The sequence below is a fragment of the Acipenser ruthenus genome, chromosome 52 (assembly GCF_902713425.1).
Source record: "Acipenser ruthenus chromosome 52, fAciRut3.2 maternal haplotype, whole genome shotgun sequence".
Lineage (NCBI taxonomy): Eukaryota > Metazoa > Chordata > Actinopteri > Acipenseriformes > Acipenseridae > Acipenser > Acipenser ruthenus.
In genome coordinates this window covers 8,403,386-8,423,137 of record NC_081240.1, presented here as the reverse complement: position 1 = coordinate 8,423,137, position 19,752 = coordinate 8,403,386, and the positions used below count along the sequence as shown (strand labels likewise).

The 19,752-nt window shown below is 41.7% G+C and overlaps 1 protein-coding gene across 1 annotated transcript; it reads right to left on the bottom strand.

The window, feature by feature from the left end:
- Positions 1-3,485: 3,485 nt before the first annotated feature.
- Positions 3,486-12,575, bottom strand: LOC117432510 (28 kDa heat- and acid-stable phosphoprotein). The gene is made up of 6 exons (XM_034054449.3): positions 12,347-12,575; positions 10,146-10,228; positions 9,360-9,434; positions 7,805-7,926; positions 6,973-7,124; positions 3,486-5,670 (listed from the first exon to the last, which is right to left on the bottom strand). The coding sequence occupies exons 1-6, from the start codon at positions 12,357-12,359 to the stop codon at positions 5,636-5,638; spliced, it is 480 nt and encodes a 159-aa protein (XP_033910340.1). The 5' UTR covers positions 12,360-12,575; the 3' UTR covers positions 3,486-5,635.
- Positions 12,576-19,752: the final 7,177 nt, after the last annotated feature.

The window sequence follows — 19,752 nt, the reverse complement described above, 5'->3', positions numbered from 1 at the left end:
AATGTCAGTTTTTCGTTCAGTATCTGAAAAACTACAAAGCGCTGGGTGTGGAATTCAATATGTTAACAAGGGAACATTATTCAGCAGCTTTCATTGGACTCTATGAAGCTGAGGGAGTTCATTCTATATAGAGGGGGTGGAATTCAATATGTTAACAAGGGAACATTATTCAGCAGCTTTCATTGGACTCTATGAAGCTGAATCAGTTCATTCTATATAGAGGGGGTGGAATTCAATATGTTAACAAGGGAACATTATTCAGCAGCTTTCATTGGACTCTATGAAGCTGAGGGAGTTCATTCTATATAGAGGGGGTGGAATTCAATATGTTAACAAGGGAACATTATTCAGCAGCTTTCATTGGACTCTATGAAGCTGAATCAGTTCATTCTATATAGAGGGTGATGCTGCTAAACTTTTGCCCACAGCTGTACATGATGTATCGTAATAGAGGTCTGTATCGCTTGTGATACGAGACCACAGCATAAAGAACTACAGCTCCCAGCATGCATCACCATTGCCGCGGGAGCAGAGGCATGCTGGGAGCCGTAGTCCTAGCCAGCAAGTTCATTCTACAGGGACCTTTGGCCACGATTGTAGGTGTGAATTGTTCAGTTTTGAAAAATAATAAATAAAATACTAATAAACACAGCTATTACGTCAAAATAGGTCTCACAAGTTTTTAAAGACACTTGTCTAGCAAACATTTACGTTCATAAATAAATGATATTAGACAGCCCAGATTTTAGATAGTGCTCCGCCCCCTACACTGGGGTATTCTCCTGTCATTAGCCAATCAGCTGCTGCTTCCTCCTATTGATTGACAGGCTGTCAAGCACCCGGAAGACGCTGCTGACGCAGGAAGTGCATCACATTCCCCGAGGAAAAAAAAACAAAACATAGAAACTTAAACTTTATTTAAACCCTAAAAATAGTAACTTTTAAAATGAAACGACCGTCCCCCCCCTTTTTTTTTTTTTTTGAGAACTGCACATTTGAGCGCCTTGTTGCGAAAGTTAACTCAATTTCTTTTTGGAGCTACAATGATAGTCTTCAAAGTCACGCCGTGCCTTTGCTGGAATCAAACAGAAACCGCACGGTCCAACCTTAACACCCCCACACCAAAAAAAAAAACAACCCCACGTCTCTGAGCTCAACTTCCAAAATTACATCGGCGGTGAAGAACAGGAAGTAGGGGGCGTGCAAGCGACAGGAAGGGGCCATTGCGTCACACAGCTTTTGAAACAGTGACAAAGGATTTCAAATCGACACCCTTTTCTGTCGGTTCTGCTCGGATTTTAACACCGTGGTCCTCGGTTTTGTCAGGTTTCTAACTTCGCTTTAATGATGTGGCAATTTTATTTGCGTGAAATGACCGACTTCCCCTTTCTTAATAAGAAAAAATAAATAAATAAAAAGCTGCTATTACACGTTTTGGCCACCGCTGAGCGAGGCGCTGTTTCCTCTGCCGATATCCCCGCACGAAAACACAACTGCAGTTGCGGCAACTGGACAGGAGGGGGCGCTCTGCAATTGAGAAGCACAGAGACGGGGACTGAGCCAATCAAATCAAACACAGATGGAGGAAGGTGTACAACTGCGGGGGAAATTATATATATTATCGACATATTTATTTATTGGACACAGGAAACATAGAATATTACTTTCCAGGTGTAAGACCTATGCAAACTTTACATCCATTTTTAAATTACTATTTGTTTTAATGCGAGCACCGTCTCTAAATATATTTTAATATCAATCACATCTCTTAATGCTAAACAACATACATTAAGATTGAATTTATTGTGTAGAAAAATGACACAAGTGGGTCTGCAGAGGACTCAACACACAGAATGTGTCAACATAATTATTATTTAGTTCACAGAGCAACTTCCACAGACTAGGGGGTGAAGAATCCATCATCCACAACTGCTGCAGAGTCACTTCCAATAGGAGCTCGTTTGTTTTATGTCTCATGCAAAGGACGGAGCACAAGGAGGTGAAGTGACTTGCTCAGGGTCACACACACACACACAGGGAGTCAGTGGCTGAGCCTGGATTTGAACCTCCTGGCATCAAGACCCCTTTCTCTAACCGCTGGGCTCAGCAAGGCTCAGATTAAACATGAAATATGTCCCGATACGAAATCGCCGCTCATGAGAGAGTTCTCTTTAAAACCACACAAAAACAGAAGTAAAAAAAGAAAAAAGGGAAATTTGCGATTCTCTCATGACTCACACAGGACTTGACACCACAGACCAGGAACCAGTCTGAAACGAGAAGCGAGGTTTAGGAAAGCGTGCAGCGGCAGCTGGCAGTCACACACACACACAACCCGAGACCTCTGCGACAAAAGCACCAGGGAGCTGGCTCTATGCATTTCTTATTCTCTCTAAATCTATTCGGAGCGGTCTCTTCCTTTGAAAAACTGGCCCTTCTTTGCTGCAGCCCAGTCGTTCGCTAGTTTGGTGTTTCAAAGCTTGTTTATTCCCTCTCGTATATAGAGGTTTTTAAACAGCACGCTAGGGGAGGAAGAGATTTTAAACTTCAAAGTAAAAAAATGAAAAATCGAGCAGTTTCCATTGTTAACAAAATGTGAAATAGCACATGGCTTCCAGGGGGAGGCGCAGTTGTCCAAGCGTCGCCCGGGGGTGATGGGGAGGGTTTAGGTTCAGCTCACCAGCGCCCCCCCTGTGGTCAGTCCGGGCGCCTGCGGGCTTGCCTGTAAGCTGCCCAGAGCTGCGTTGTCCTCCGACGCTGTAGCTCTGAGGCGGCTGCACGGTGAGTCTGCAGAGTGTAAAGAAGCGGGCGGCTGACGGCACACGCTTCGGAGGACAGCGTGGGTTCATCTTCACCCCTCCCGAGTCAGCGCAGGGGTGGCAGTGGTGAGCTGAGCCTAAAACACAACCGGATATTTCAAAACTGGGAGAAAAACAGGGTTAGCGATGCAGGACTTTAAAGTCAAGTTTATATAGTCTTGTCTAGGTTTTCCCAAACCTGGTCCCAACCCAGCTGTGCCGACTAGTTTCCATTCCAATAGAGCACACAATTACTGAACTGAACCCTTAATTAAACTGATTAGCTTAATTAGACCTTTTTAATTGTTCTTAAAAAGGTGCAGATTTCAAGTTACTTCTAAAAAGGTATAATTAGCTTGAAATCTGCAACCGTTTCAAAGCTGAAAACAATTTAAAAAGGTCTAATTAAGCTAATGAAGAGTTCAATTAAAGAGTCTGGTTCAGTGATTGAGAGCTGGAATGAAAGGCAGTTGGCACAGCAGGGGGTCCCCCAAGACCCGGTTTGGGGAGCGCGGAGGTAAACAGACTGACGGGTGTTGAAATCGGGTGTTTCAGTCCCTTGAGGAGTGGGAGGAGAAATCGGGTTGAGTCAAGTTGCAAGGACTGAAAATTACAGCTGCAGTCCCCACTTTTTTTTGAATAAAAAAGGACCCTAATCAAAACAAATAATAAAAAAAAACACTTGCATATTGTTACAATTCTTTTATTTTCAATTTCTCGCTTTTGTACAATTCATAAAGGTCACAGACATATTTAAAAATCAAAGGGATTACAATAGCCGTTTCAACACTGAGAGGATTGGAGGGGAACCATCATGTAGAAGGCAGACAAAAATATTATCAAGAAAAATAAGTGTCTCTTAAATATAGAGCCATGCGTTTAATCTCACACACCCAGATACCCAAAATAAAAATAAAGGGAAGGGGACTCCTATCTCACAGCAGTGTGATCCATTCCAGGTTTTACTGCTACCAGCTTGATCAGCCCCCAGTGTGTCTAGCTAACAAGCTCAGGTGTGTCTTATTATTAAACTCCTAATGAAACCAGGACTGGATCACACTGCTGTGCAGCGGGAGTCTGATTCCCAGCCCTGGGTTTAACCACAGAAAGCCGCTACGTTCTTACAGGTGTAAGAGGGCAATGTATTTGAGCATCAGTTTTAATAATGAAGTGCTGCCACCTGGTGGTGAGGAGTCAGAACTGCAACAGGAGAGGGACTATGTAAAAAAAAAAGGTTTTCAATGCAATATAAATAATTATAGGAAGGTCTAAAAATCAGGAAAAGTTGTTAACATTAGTTGTCTTTCTCCGTGGATCACTTTGATGCGTCAGATACAAAAATACATTTATGGTAATAAATCAAGCAAAATTAATTATATCTAAAAATTTTCCCAGAACACCCCTCATTACAGACTCTATGATGCCTGACTTACAGGGACATCATTTCCAAAGAGCGCAGAACACTTCCAAGCAAGCCAGCCAGCACCAAAACTGTCAGTTGTCTAAATTTAATGAGAAACAGTCCAAATAAAAACACTCCATTCTCAACTGTAGCATTTCACAGCTCGCTAATCTAAACCGCTGTTCTCACCTGACCCCACAGCGATCGCTAGATTAACCGTTCTGAGCTCTCCACAACACTCCAGAGAGGCCGCTGCGTTGCCAGTTGGACTATCAGCATGGCAGCTTACGATTTAACCCAGAGCTAGAATTTCAAGTTTAAAAATGACACGCCCCCTCCAGCAAGACAATTCTCTTAAAAAGAGATCCGATAATGTATTTTATTGAGAGACCAGGTTTAGGACTGGAATCTCGTTTCAACTCAGTTTGAACGGCCAATCGCATTTGGGTTTTATTTCCTTCAGAATTAGAACTTTTAAACACACAGTCCTTCCGATCCTCCTTTCGTTTATATTAAGGCTATGAAAAACACCAGCCTGCTCATTTTAATCACAGGATATTTCTAAAGCAATTCAACACAGCGACTTTATCAAGCAGTCTGCGCAAAAGCCCGGGACACACAGTCTAGACATTTCGATTGCAGCCAACGTTTGAAATGAACACCCCTCCCTCCCGAACTAGCAACTTAGACATCCCATTGCCTTAATACGACCACAAAACTGCAGGAAAACCAGAATCTGGGGTCACGTCAAGATGAGAGATGTTCTCTGTAGAGTTTCAGGACCACACAGGCTCAGTCTGCCTGTGCCTTCTCCGGCAGACTTGCAGTTTACACCCTCCTGAAACTAGGGAAAAAAAAACAACTAAACTAGCAGGAAAAATGCGTTAACTAAGTCGTAAATAAGCGAGCCCTGTTGTGACAATCTCAGAGAAGCTGACGTGGTCTCTCGCGCGTCAACGAGCTGCAGAAAGGGGTAAGGAGTTACCAAGAACAGAGGGCACTTTGATCTGTCACCAGCTTAATTCGGAAGGGGAGGGGGTAACGGAAATTTATGGGGTGGGGTTTAGAGAATGAGAGAGGAAGGGAGGGAGATGGATTGTTACAGGGGTGTATGTGTCTCTCTGTGTGTGTGTTGAAAATAGGTAACAAATAGAGTTTATTATAATTATTTATTGTATGTTTTGCCTTCGAGGTGATAACAGAACACGGGGGTCGTCTGTCTTTTTGTATTTTTCAGTGAAGCCAGCAGGACGTGTTTTTTTTTTTTCCTTTAGATTAATGTTAAAAACATGTAGACAGACAGAAAGCAACTTGCTCCAGCGATCCCGATTCGGACCCCCTCCTCTCCCTCTCCCTCGGTTTCCCTGCTCCTGTTGTCGCCGTCCGTCTGTCTGTCCGGATGAATTCTCGAACCCTGGAGCAGTCAGAGACGAGGCTAGCGCTTAGATTTCGTCGTGGATTCTTCTTTCGCTGAAACACGAGAAGCGATCGTGTTAGTGGAGGGAGGAGAGGAAAAGTAAAAAAAAAAAAGAAAGGATTGGAAACTCTGGGCCTTTTCACAGCTGGTTTTCTAAACCAAAGTGAATTCACTTTTGTGTTCAAATACAGCAAAAGTTTTGCATCACCCTCTATGTAGAATGACCTTGCTGGGCTAGGACTACGACTCCCAGCATGCCTCTGCACCCGCGGCAATGGTGAGGCATGCTGGGAGCTGTAGTTCTTTATGCTGTGGTCTCGTATCACAAGCGATACAGACCTCTATTACGATACATCATGTACAGCTGTGGACAAAAGTTTAGCAGCATCACCCTCTATATAGAATAAACTGATTCAGCTTCATAGAGTCCAATGAAAGCTGCTGAATAATGTTCCCTTGTTAACATATTGAATCCCACCCCCTCTATATAGAGTGAACTCACTCAGCTTCATAGAGTCCAATGAAAGCTGCTGAATAATGTTCCCTTGTTAACATATTGAATCCCACCCCCTCTATATAGAATGAACTCACTCAGCTTCATAGAGTCCAATGAAAGCTGTTGAATAATGTTCTCTTGTTAACATATTGAATTCCACACCCAGCGCTTTGTAGTTTTCCAGATACTGAACGAAAAACTGACATTGAAAAAAAATGACATTTCAGAAATCTAACATGAAATACGACTGGACTGCGATTGTGGCTTCCGGTATAGACTAAGATATCATTTTGTAGTTTCTTTGTTACATTACAATATTAAATAAAACTATAATATTTCGATTCTCTCTTTATAAATTAATGTCTCAATCCTAAAATTCTAGGTGATGCAAAACTTTTGTCCAGAGCTAAAAATCAAAACCCCAGTTCTTTTTGCTGGGTTGTTACAGAATTTTTCTAAAACAGACCGTGTTTTCACATTGCACTGAGACCCCCTCTCGAGAAGGACTCCGTTCAGTTAGATTACAACTGAACTCTGAAAAGCGACCCAATTCTTAGGGAGTGTTCGCACAAACGCTTCCAAAAAAAACGAGACTCTGCCCAAACAAACCAGGTGTGAACGCAGCCTTCAATAATTCAGTGACAAACATTGAGTAGAAGCGTTTTTCCATGTCTTCGAAAGAACCTGTAGATTTTGCCGTGCAAAGAAAGACGAATCGCAATACTTTTACAAATGACACAATTCCCACTGCCTCCAGCCCCCACCCCTCTCTCTCTCTCTCTCTCTCTCTCTCTCTCTCAGCCCCCCTCTCCTCTCTGAAGCGCTCCCAGCCCCTCTCTCTGTCTCTCCTCTCTCTCACCCTTCTTCTGGTCGTCTCTCTTGCGCGCTGCTTCCTCACGCTGTTTCTTGATGAGCGCCAGTCTGGCCAGGTCGGCCCGTGCCTGATCCGTCTTTCCTTCCAGGTGAAGCTTCATGTAACGCTCCTTCGCCTGCTGCTTCTCAATCTCCTCCCTGAGAGAGAACACAGCGATCCCATCAGTACAGAGACACACACACACACAGCGATCCCATCAATACAGAGACACACACACACACACACAGCGATCCCATCAATACAGAAACACACACACAGCGATCCCATCAATACAGAGACACACACACACAGCGATCCCATCAATACAGAGACACACACACAGCGATCCCATCAATACAGAGACACACACACAGCGATCCCATCAATACAGAGAACACACACACACACAGCGATCCCATCAATACAGAGACACACACACACACACACACAGCGATCCCCTCAATAGAGACACACACAGCGATCCCATCAATACAGAGACACACACACACAGCGATCCCATCAATAGAGACACACACACACACAGCGATCCCCTCAATAGAGACACACACAGCGATCCCATCAATACAGAGACACACACACACAGCGATCCCATCAATAGAGACACACACACACAGCGATCCCATCAATACAGAGACACACACACAGCGATCCCATCAATAGAGACACACACACAGCGATCCCATCAATACAGACACACACACACAGCGATCCCCTCAATACAGAAACCCCCCCCCCAGCCTCTCTCCTCACCTCTCTGCGGGACGGACACACACACACAACCCCACGCCTCTCTGCGGGACCCTCCCCCTCCCCTCACCTCTCTCTGCGGGACAGCTCTTTGGGTGCGTTCAGGTCCACCTCGGTCACTTTCTTGCTCTTCTGGGAGACCCTGTTGGGGTTCTCGATCTCGATCAGCCCCTCCACCCCTTTCTTCTTCTTCTGCAAGGAGCAGCGTGGAGAGGAGGAGGGGGGGTCAGTACAGGGGGGCATCTCTCTCCAAATTAACACTCTGCACTCGAAAAACTAGGCACGCTGTGCTCCGAATCATTAAAAACATCACAATCCCAGATTCACGATCACCGTCACAGATTGTTAAACACGAGCCTCTCTATTAACCCTTAGCAGTCCATTTATTCAACGCGTCTCAGGCTCGTCAGGTCCAATTTATTTTCACACACGCAGTTTAAAAGTATTGCAATCCAAATCATTATTTTATTACTATAACATCTAAAAATAGCTCTGCAAAAGGTCTAATATTCTTTGAGTGCTGGATGCAGAAGCAGCTATCTTGTTGGTTTATGTCCATGTTATCCGGGCTATCTGTATTCATGAGGTATGCCCCCTTTTTTTTCCCCCGGCTTCTCTCGGCTCCTATGGGTCTCACTCGGCCATTGAATGTTTCTCAGCTTTTTCCAGAGAAAAAACGACTAAGAGACCCGTGTTTGACGTCTTTTTGATGATGTTGGACAGAGTCCAACATTGGACCGGAAAGGGAAAATTGCGATATCTAGAGAACACTAGTATAGAGATTCCCCAGTCTGTCAAGATTATAAAAGCCAGACAGACAGCCAGTCCCTCCCCAGCACCACGGATTCAACTCCTTGTGAAACCATCTGCAACTCTGCAACTGTTTTAAGAGGGTCTAATTAAGCAAACGATCAGTTCAATTAACCCTTTGCGGTCCTACGTCTGACCCTGTCCGTGACATCATCAAAAAGACGTCAAACACGGGTCTCTGATCGTTTTTTTTCTCTGGAAAAAAAGGAGAGAAAACCTTTCAATGGCCGAGCGAGACTGATAGGAGCCGAAAAAAAAGGGGCAGATCTGAGCAATAAGCATCGTCCCTTCATCACAGACATGAACAAACAAGATAGCTGCTTCTGCATCCAGCGCTCAAAGAATATCGCAGACATTTTCCAAGCTTTTTGAGTAATAAAATAATGAGTTGGAACGCATTATCGAGGAGTTTGGTGATAAAACGAGTGATCAGGAGATGATTGATCAGTATGCACGACTATGAAGAGGTATGTGATAAATACAGCGAACGAGGAGCGGGGCTGGAGAGGCAGTACTAAGAGTCCTGTTGATATGCAGAGACTTTTAAACCTGTTTTACTGTGAATAAAATTACTTTTAAACCGTGCGTGTGAAATAAACAGCGCGTGTGAAAATAAATTGGACCCGACAGGCTCTAAATAAATGGCCCGCTAAGGGTTAAGGGTCCGGTTCAGTATTTGAGAGCTCAGTTGGGATGAAAAGCAGCAGACAGAGGATTTCATCTTGTTGCGCATTACGCACATGCAGCCCGTCACGCAGCTGCGTTCAAACTCAGAACGCGAGCGCCGGTCAGTCTCCACGCGCGCACACACTCACATCGTGGTCTTCCTCGTCGCTGCTCTCTTCCTCCGAGCTTGATTTGCTCTCCACCTCGATGCCACCGTTCTCCTCCTGTTTGGAGAAAACAAATCAGAGACACTCAGGATCACGAAGAAAGAAAGAATGATTATCCAGGATCTGCAGCTACGGTAAAGCACATGAAAGTGTGACATTAGTAAAAATAATAATAATAACAAATGAGTCATTTAGAGGAGGCTTTTTCTCCAGGGGGTGACTAGGGGGTGAACTCTGCATCATCAACAACTGCTGCTGCTGCTGCAGAGTCACTTCCAATAGGAGCTCGTTTGTTTTACGTCTCATCCGAAGGACGGAGCACAAGGAGGTGAAGCGACTCGCTCGGGGTCTCACACACGCACACACACACACGCACACACACACACACACACAGAGGGAATCAGTGGCTGAGCCGGGATTTGAACCTCCTGGTATCAAGACCTCTTTCTCTAACCACTGGACCCCTCCCCCAAGCTTCCGATACCCTCTATACTCAACAGTTCTCTATATAAAAAAGGGGTGAGGGATTTTAAAACCCATCTAAAACTACATATACAAGACTGCAGCATTTCAAATTTCTATAGACCTGCAGCCTCCGAGTCCTGCATGCAGAAAACACCGAAGCACGGCACGCGAAATCGATTATACACAAGCTTTCAAAAACCAGCAGAGGTTCCCTTCCATTCATCAGGCTTGAAGAGGATCTGACAACTGAAGGAGTGTCGATGTTGGGTTACGCAGGTTCGAGAAAGCGTGGATCTCTCTCACCTTCTCTCTCTGTGCTCTCATCTGACGGTCGATCTCCTCCGGGTTGGTGAACTGCTTCCCCCTTCCCTTGTAACACTTCTTTCCTGGTACAGCAAGGAAACAAAAACGCCGTGGGGTTAAACTGCAGAGCGCTTCGAGACAAGCCCCAGTGTGTACAGGTAAGAAGCTCAGGTGTGTCTTGTTATTAAACTCATGTACTGTGTGCGAGGTGACAAGGTGCACCCGCGTTTGCTCTTGAGCCTGTGTCGTAAAAATAGGAATTGCAATCGATTAAAAGGGACTGGAATTGAAAATGTACACCAACCCTGAGTTTAATAAGACACACCTGAGCTTGTTACCTAGACACACTGGGGCTGGTAGCAGTAAAACCTGGAAAGGATCACACTGCTGTGCAATAGAAGTCTGATTTCCATTCCTGATCTCTGTCTAAATATCCCACAGTTCCCAGCAATATCCTGTAGCTCTCTTCACTATAAAATCAGCTACAAACCTCCTTCAACCAAAGTCTATCTACAGGGCTGGGAATCAGACTCCCGCTGCACAGCAGTGTGATACAGTCCTGGTTTCACTAGGAGTTTAATAATAAGACACACCTGAGCTTGTTAGCTAGACACACTGGGGGCTGATCAAGCTGGTAGCAGTAAAACCTGGAATGAATCACACTGCTGTGCAATAGGAGTCCGATTTCCAACCCTGATCCTTTCCTACTATGGGTGATAGTTAATAGCTACTGGAAATAAGACTCCTATTGCACAGCAGCGTGATCCAGTCCAGGTTTTACTGCTACCAGCTTGATCAGCCCCCAGTGTGTCTAGCTAACAAGCTCAGGTGTGTCTTATTATTAAACTCCTAGTGAAACCAGGACTGGACCACACTGCTGTGCAGCGGGAGTCTGATTCCCAGCCCTGTAGATAGACTTTGGTTGAAGGAGGTTTGTAGCTGATTTTATAGTGAAGAGAGCTACAGGATATTGCTGGGAACTGTGGGATATTTAGACAGAGAGATCAGGGAGGGGAATCAGACTCCTATCGCACAGCAGTGTGATCCAGTCCAGGTTTTACTGCTACCAGCTTGATCAGCCCCAGTGTGTCTAGCTAACAAGCTCAGGTGTGTCTTATTATTAAACTCCTAGTGAAACCAGGACTGGACCACACTGCTGTGCAGCGGGAGTCTGATTCCCATTCTGGAGCTCAAGGCTGATGCAACATGAAGAAACTATCAAACATTGGTAGGGGTTAACAGACTCCTTAAGTGTTTGGTTTGCTTGATAACAATAACCCTAGTGGCTTTTGACGTTTTCTAAAAACTTGTTTTATTATTAATATTTTGTAAAGTTCCACATCCAAATCAGTATTATGCCATCCGTGGCGTGAATACACTATTTATTTACGGAACAAGACTCCGTTTCTCATCTGGCTTGTGAAACTGGATTTAACTTGAAATACAAGAGTGGCTAAGCTTTTGTACGATATGTGATGCAGGGATAATAACGTACAGCAAAATGCATACAATGTAATGATCTGTAGACAAATATCACAGCAAACAACGATTAAATTAAAAACAGTCTAGTTATTAGGACATTATTAATATTATTTCTGTCCACGCCAGGAAATAACGCCACATGCAGCGTTATCAAAAACAAACACGAATCTACCATACATTGTGCATTAAAAACTCCTACATAAAATAAACATGAACGTTATCTGCAAAAAAATAAAATATATATTTAATACTATATAGACTATATCGTCTATCTCTGCGCTATCACGGTATATATTACATATATATATAAAAAACACGACACAGTAAGACTAGCCTTTCTGAATACAAAACGGTTTGTCAACACTCGCATTTATATCCTAGACCAAACGTGGTCGTAATCTTGTGTATCCTGTTTAAAAAAAAACAACGGGGTACTGTTTAAGAAAAAGCAGGAAAAACAAAACAGAACAAAAAAATGCCGTGTACTATTATTAAAATAAATAAAATGTATTATTTATACAGCGCCGGTCGGACAACAATGTCCGTTTTTAACCAATATTAAAACTAAAAATATTACACTGACGCGGTTTTCATGAAGTAAAAACGGTGAATAAAACGTGTTATAATAATAATAATAATAATAATAATACGTTTTTTACACACAGGGTCGAGTTTATATTCCTGTCTGTGGTTTGATGACCAAACAAAATGTGACTTACCTCCTCTGGGCATGGTTGTATAACTTCAGAAAAAAACACACACACCACACAAAAATAACGAATTACTAAATAAAAAAATAATATCTGTATTAAATATTACTCTACACTCGGTCTGAGTTTGAATATTTTCACGTTTTTTTTTGTTTACGGCCTAATTATTTTTTTTTCTTGCCGCTCCCGCGAGCTCGCTTTCACTCTCTCTCGCACTGAAACCCAAACCGCGGAGGGCAGGTCTTACTACCCCGCTCTCACCCAATAGCGAAGCCTGAATTAAGATTGACGGCGCTCTGCACCAATCGACGCACGAGATGGAAGAAAGGGGTTGAGTGTGAATCTTTGATAGACGTCGCTGAAATCCAATAGAGAAGCGAGATGGTCCTTCAGCGGGCCAATTGCTTAAGGGAATGACGCGTATGTTTTATAAAGACGTCACCCACTCGCCCTTCCGGAGCATAGATACTCTCAGCGGCACTAGAGCGGAGGTTGCGTCATTTTTTTTAAAGTTATAAGAAACAGACGATGTAATGTCATTTTTTTTAATTTCTACGGTGTGGGTGCACCGCTACGCCATCCTACCCGGGGCTCCACAAGATTCACTCCCGGTGCAGTAGCTATGAGTTTATAATTAGTTGTATTCAAAGTTTCTAGTAACATATTAGAAAATAATATTCAGTCCATCTTGCTCGTTTGGTTGTTAGTAGCTTATTGATCCCAGAATCTCATCAAGCAGCTTCTTGAAGGATCCCAGGGTGTCAGCTTCAACAACATCACTGGGGAGTTGGTTCCAGACTCTCACAATTCTCTGTGTAAAAAAGTGCCTCCTATTTTCTGTTCTGAATGCCCCTTTATCTAATTTGTGACCCCTGGTGCTTGTTTCTTTTTTCAGGTCAAAAAAAGTCCCCTGGGTCGACATTGTCTATACCTTTTAGGATTTTGAATGCTTGAATCAGATCGCCGCGTAGTCTTCTTTGTTCAAGACTGAATAGATTCAATTCTTTTAGCCTGTCTGCATACGACATGCCTTTTAAACCCGGGATAATTCTGGTTGCTATTCTTTGCACTCTTTCTAGAGCAGCAATATTCTTTTTGTAACGAGGTGACTAGAACTGAACACAATATTCTAGGTGAGGTCTTACTAATGCATTGTAAAGTTTTAACATTACTGCCCTTGATTTAAATTCAACACTTCTCACAATATATCCGAGCATCTTGTTGGCCTTTTTTATAGCTTCCCCACATTGTCTAGATGAAGACATTTCTGAGTCAACATAAACTCCTAGGTCTTTTTCATAGATTCCTTCTTCAATTTCAGTATCTCCCATATGATATTTATAATGCATTATTATTATTATTATTTATTTCTTAGCAGACGCCTTTATCCAGGGCGACTTACAATCGTAAGCAAATACATTTCAAGCGTTACAATACAAGTAATACAATAAGAGCAAGAAATACAATAACTTTTGTTCAAGCAAAGTACAAGTGTGACAAACCACAAATCAATAATACAGCAGGTAATAGTGATAGTTACATCAGGATATGATTAAATAGTGATAGTTACATCAGGATGTGATTAAATACAAAGTACTACAGATTAAACACTTGGCAGATTACAGTATTCTGAAGTACAGGATTAAGTGCAGTAAAATAGGGGGCAGATAAGAGCAAAATAAAGCACATTTAAATGAAGGGTGATAGTGTCCCAGGATACAAACAGGAGATCTACAGGTGCTGTTTGAAGAGGTGAGTCTTAAGGTGAGTCTAATGCACATTTTTATTGCCTGCATGCAATACTTTACACTTTTTTCTATTAAATGTCATTTGCCATGTGTCTGCCCAGTTCTGAATGCTGTCTAGATCATTTTGAATGACCTTTGCTGCTGCAGCATTGTTCTTTTAGTCTTTTTTTATGGTCTTTGTCACTTGAGAACCTTTAGTTAGTACTTTTTTCCCTCACAGTGCACTGTTCTTTTATAGGTGGTTCTTTTTCTAGGCACTTCTTAAAAAAACTGCACAAATGTTGTAATCATGTCTGATTTTACAATGTGTACGTTTTTTACCTGGTATATACACAACTGTCTAGGTGTAGTTTAAATGCTTTTAAAACTATCTATTGACATGTTTTACTGTTCTTCTTGAAAGGAATTGCATGAAAGAAATGGGATGTACAATTGTGAATTAATTGAGAATGTAAACGAATTGAAATCATCAATACAAGATCATTTTTTATCTTTGTCCTTGGTTCCTATCCCAGAATTCTTGGGATAATTTGCATTAGTTTAGGTTGCTCCTCCCCTTTTCCTTTGTCTCATCTAGTTTGGAAAACCATCCTAGAATGATCTCTATTTGATTACACTCATCTTACATTCAAAACGTTCACATTTTTACAATCCATTTACACGTTTCCTTTCTTTTCAGGAAAACATTCAAAAGATGACAATACATATTTTTAAAAACCTTTAAAAACATTTAAAGTACACCTTGGCAGTTGTGTATATACAGAGTAAAAAACATACACTATGTAAAATTAAACGTGATTAAAACATTTGTGCAGTTTTTAAAGTGTCGGGAAAAAAAACTGTGCAACGTGAGGAAAAGACGTGCTCACTAAAAGTGACAAAGAAGATAAAACAAGACAAAAAGTTCTTGACACATATAGCAGTGGTGATTTCTAAACACATACACAAGACAGATACAGCAGTCGGCAAAATCGGCTACCTGGCAATAACGCCCCATTTTGGATTTTGCAAATGAGCGGCCAGTGTAGCGTGTCCGCGAGTTCGACAGGCGACTCGTTAAAATACGAATAATAATTATCCAACACCGAACCCTAAACTAAACACTATATTTAACGAACTTATTTTACAGAAATATATCTTAAATTCAAGTCCCATGAAAGAGAGGTTCGCTGCATGGCTTTTATTCCTAATCTACATTAATGATTTAGACTCTGGTATAGTAAGCAAACTCGTTAAATTTGCAGACTACACAAAAATAGGAGGAGTGGCAAACACCGTTGCAGCAGCAAAGGTCATTCAAAATGATCTAGACAGCATTCAGAATTGTGCAGACATGGCAAATGAAATTTAATAGAGAAAAGTGTAAAGTATTGCATGCGGGCAATAAAAATGTGCGTTATAAATATCATATGGGAGATACTGAAATTGAAGAAGGGAACTTTGAAAAAGACCTAGGAGTCTTCATCTAGACAATGTGGGGAAGCTATAAAAAAGGCCTACAAGATGCTCGGATATATTGTGAGAAGTGTTGAATTTAAATCAAGGGCAGTAATGTTAAAACTCTACAATGCATTAGTAAGACCTCATCTAGAATATTGTGTTCAGTTCTGGTCACCACGTTACAAAAAAGGATATTGCTGCTCTAGAAAGAGTGCAAAGAAGAGCAACCAGAATTATCCCGGGTTTAAAAGGCATGTCGTATGCAGACAGGCTAAAAGAATTGAATCTATTCAGTCTTGAACAAAGAAGACTACGCGGCGATCTGATTCAAACATTCAAAATCCTAAAAGGTATAGACAATGTCGAGCCAGGGGACTTTTTTTGACCTGAAAAAAGAAACAAGGACCAGGGGTCACAAATTAGATAAAGAGACAGTCAGAACAGAAAATAGGAGGCACATTTTTACACAGAGAATTGTGAGGGTCTGGAACCAACTCCCCAGTAATTTTGTTGAAGCTGACACCCTGGGATCCTTCAAGAAGCTGCTTGATGAAATTCTGGGATCAATAAGCTACTAACAACCAAACGAGCAAGATGGGCTGAATGGCCTCCTCTCGTTTGTAAACTTTCTTATGTTCTTATAAAATATTAATTTCTTCAAAGACTGAGGAGAAAAAACGAGCTTTTTCGACATCTCACATGGCGACCAATTCGCCCTAAAGATAACGTTGATTCAATGTTAGTTTGCTATCTGGGGATCTTACATTGTACCTACATTGTAAGACAATGCTGGAGTTAATAGTTAATGAAGACAGTACTAGTGACAAAGCTGGCAGTGTCTTCTATGTTCAAGTGGATCTGAAACTATCAGAAAAATAACGAGGTGTCTTCAATAAGAATGATAGCATAGCCTTCAATTTACAAAACAGTGTTGGATATTGTTGCAGTATAATAAATACATATCTTATTGAATAAAGATACCATTTTTTTCTAGTTAAATGAAACATGTTGTTATGTATTTGTTATTCTTTACAGTGTTACGTTTGACCCCGACCACTGTTACAGCCGTACCCGGCCATGGGGTCAATTATAACACCAGCTCCTTGCATTTGAAGCAATACTGTGGTCTTTACATTAACTCTAACATAAAAACAGTGGGAAATGGTTACAGACAAAAGTTGTTTGTATCAAAAAACCAGCTCAAATGTTCTCGGAGTAATGATGCGAAACGTCAGACCTGTTGCAATTGTCCCCCGTCTCCACTACATGAATGCGTGACGATAGAAACCGATTGTCAGTGTATCCCATTGTATTCCTTCACTGTTTATGTGCATGACGTCACACCGGTCCCCAGCCTGTGCAGTTATACAGAAAAGGTGTGCACCGTACATCCAGTTTAAACAGGTTGGTACCCGTGTGTACTTATTCTCTCCAGTGGTTAAAGAAAAGGGCTTGTAACCAGGAGGTCCCCGGTTCAAATCCCACCTCAGCCACTGACTCATTGTGTGACCCTGAGCAAGTCACTTCACCTCCTTGTGCTCCGTCTTTCGGGTGAGACGTAGTTGTAAGTGACTCTGCAGCTGATGCATAGTTCACACACCCTAGTCTCTGTAAGTCGCCTTGGATAAAGGCGTCTGCTAAATAAACTAATAATAATAATAATAATTCTCGCTGTGCTTTCCAAACACGCTACTCCTGGGAGCGCTAAGGAAATGTTTCTTCGCAACTATGGCCCGGGCAAGAAAAACAATTGTATCATAATACAATGAATGCAGCAATACTTTATTTTTTAAACTGCGCCCAATTTTCAACTGTATCTGCTGGTTACTTTTGCAAAAAAGACAAAAAACTATGTTTTAAGCGACAGTAAAAGTGGACAAAAGCGATAAAGACTGGAAATTGTCAGGTAAGACCGCCACTGCACTCTTACTTCACTCATTTTCTGGCAAGGCTTTCCAGCACACACTGCTTAACTGGTGCAGTAGGTGGGTTCACTTCAGACGACACAGGTAGTCTCCTCCACTGGACAGGTCAGTGGGTTGATGAGGATTCAAAAGTTCTCTGAAACAGCCTCATGTGCCTCAGATCAGTGGTTCTCAATCCTGGACCTGTGCTTATTGAAATAATACAAGTAACATGAAAGATTTAAATATTCTAAGCGAAAGTAATTCACTATCGTTCTATTTTTATTTATTAAATTTTAAAAAAAACAAAAAACTATTATTTTCTGAACCCCGTGATACTAACCACTATAACATCGAGGAGGACTTGCATTTAAAATAAAAAATATATATATTGAAATAAATACATTCAATAATTAATGAAGAAATCGAGTGCTCCAGTCTGTTTTTTTTAATTTGTATTCATTATAACATTTAACCAAACGGCAGAGACGCACAGTTCTGTAGAATTGTATGTACAGTGCCTCTCTGTTTCAATTGACTCTTATTCAACTTAAAACAAAATAACAGTTGCCTTTGAAAACCACAAGGTGGCAGTGCAGGATAAGAAACCGGAAATAATCCTGTAAATAGTTTTGCACACTTTCATTTGAATAATTCTAGATCACGCGTTTTAAACACATGTCTGTGTTCAGTTTAACCGACAGTAATTCTGTACTAAAGTAAAAAAAAAAATCTCTCTCAGCGTCCGTGGACATGTAAGGTAGGCTAGGTGTATTATTTTTCATTTAACCATCCCTTGATTGACATTAAAAAGGCTGAAGTTTACTTTTAATAACAATTTATTTCAAATAACTGGTGGAGTGATCTTACTTGATTTATTTTTGTGATGAGGTTACAAACATTCTGAGGGTGTATATCAGGGATTATATATCCCCCTAGCTCAACAGCATTTAGAGGGCATGGACTTTTAAAGCAGTATATATATTATTATTATTATTATTATTATTATTTATTTCTTAGCAGACGCCCTTATCCAGGGCGACTTACAATCGTAAGCAAATACATTTCAAGTGTTACAATACAAGTAATACAATAAGAGCATATAGACAATAATACAATAAGAGCATATATATACCTGGGTGTAGAAGGTTCTGGACTCATCGAGAGGGAAGGAGACCAGGTGGGTGTCTTCTGGGTTCCTCCTGCTTGCTCCTTCCACCTCCACTCGACCGTCCTTCACGAGCAGCGACTTCTCCTTCACCACATACTCCTCTGAACTGCACAAGTTCCTGCGCCCGAGGCCTCTTCCAAGAACAACCAGGTAAATTAAGCTGTTCCCCAAAGCTGTTTTGGTCATTATCCTGGTTTAAGTCTCCTTCCATGTCGACGTCCATTCTATTACTATCATTAGTAATTTTTCGCAAGAGGCTGCGATTCACATTTCCATTTTCATATGTGAACAAAACTCATTTCATCTTTGATATTAATTTGATCTGTAAATGTACCCTCTATATTCCTAGATTGTTTTTTTTAAAAGGCAACCCACATTGCTCAAAACTCCAGAATACTTCTTCAAGAACTTCTGTACGATAGGTTTGATAAACATTAAACGTGTTGGATGTTGACACAATGGTGTTGTACGCCACCATCTGATGGAGGTTGATCCCCTGATTATTTACTTCCTTATTATTATTATTATTATTTCTTAGCAGACGCCCTTATCCAGGGCGACTTACAATTGTTACAAGATATCACATTATTTTTACATACAATTACACATTTATACAGTTGGGTTTTTACTGGAGCAATCTAGGTAAAGTACCTTGCTCAAGGGTACAGCAGCAGTGTCCCCACCGGGGATTGAACCCACGACCCTCCGGTCAAGAGTCCAGCGCCCTAACCACTACTCCACACTGCTGCCCGCTTCCTTAATTAACCTAGTCATGTAATTTCCTGCAGCACCTGTTCCTGCATTGCACACAATGATTCGCACGTCAACTTGGGGTTTTGCTCTGTATATTCCTCATCAATTCCTGCACCACAGTAGCCAGCTGGTTGTGATTGATGTTATTGATGTTGTAGTTTACTGCAAAAACCTTGCGGTTGTTGTTGTCAGTTAACTTCACCAGATTTCTGTACCCATGAGATATCGGAGTAATCTTGACTCTATTAACATTATGGATGTGTTCATCGGACAACCCGTTTGGCCTACTTAGCACCTCAAAACTTAATTGACCACTTTAGTCTGTTTGCTTCACAAACAACCACCTGAGCTCTTTTCCCTGTGAAGTAATTTGTTCTGTAACTGATAAAAGCACCATCC

What these genes read in the sequence shown, in the direction of transcription:
- LOC117432510 (XM_034054449.3), bottom strand. An exon ending in GCGACGAGGAAGACCACGAT is followed by an intron (nt 7,927 to 9,359) that starts GTGAGTGTGTGC and finishes TGCTCCTTGCAG; the next exon opens with AAGAAGAAGAAAGGGGTGGA. An exon ending in GAGCTGTCCCGCAGAGAGAG is followed by an intron (nt 7,125 to 7,804) that starts GTGAGGGGAGGG and finishes GTTCTCTCTCAG; the next exon opens with GGAGGAGATTGAGAAGCAGC.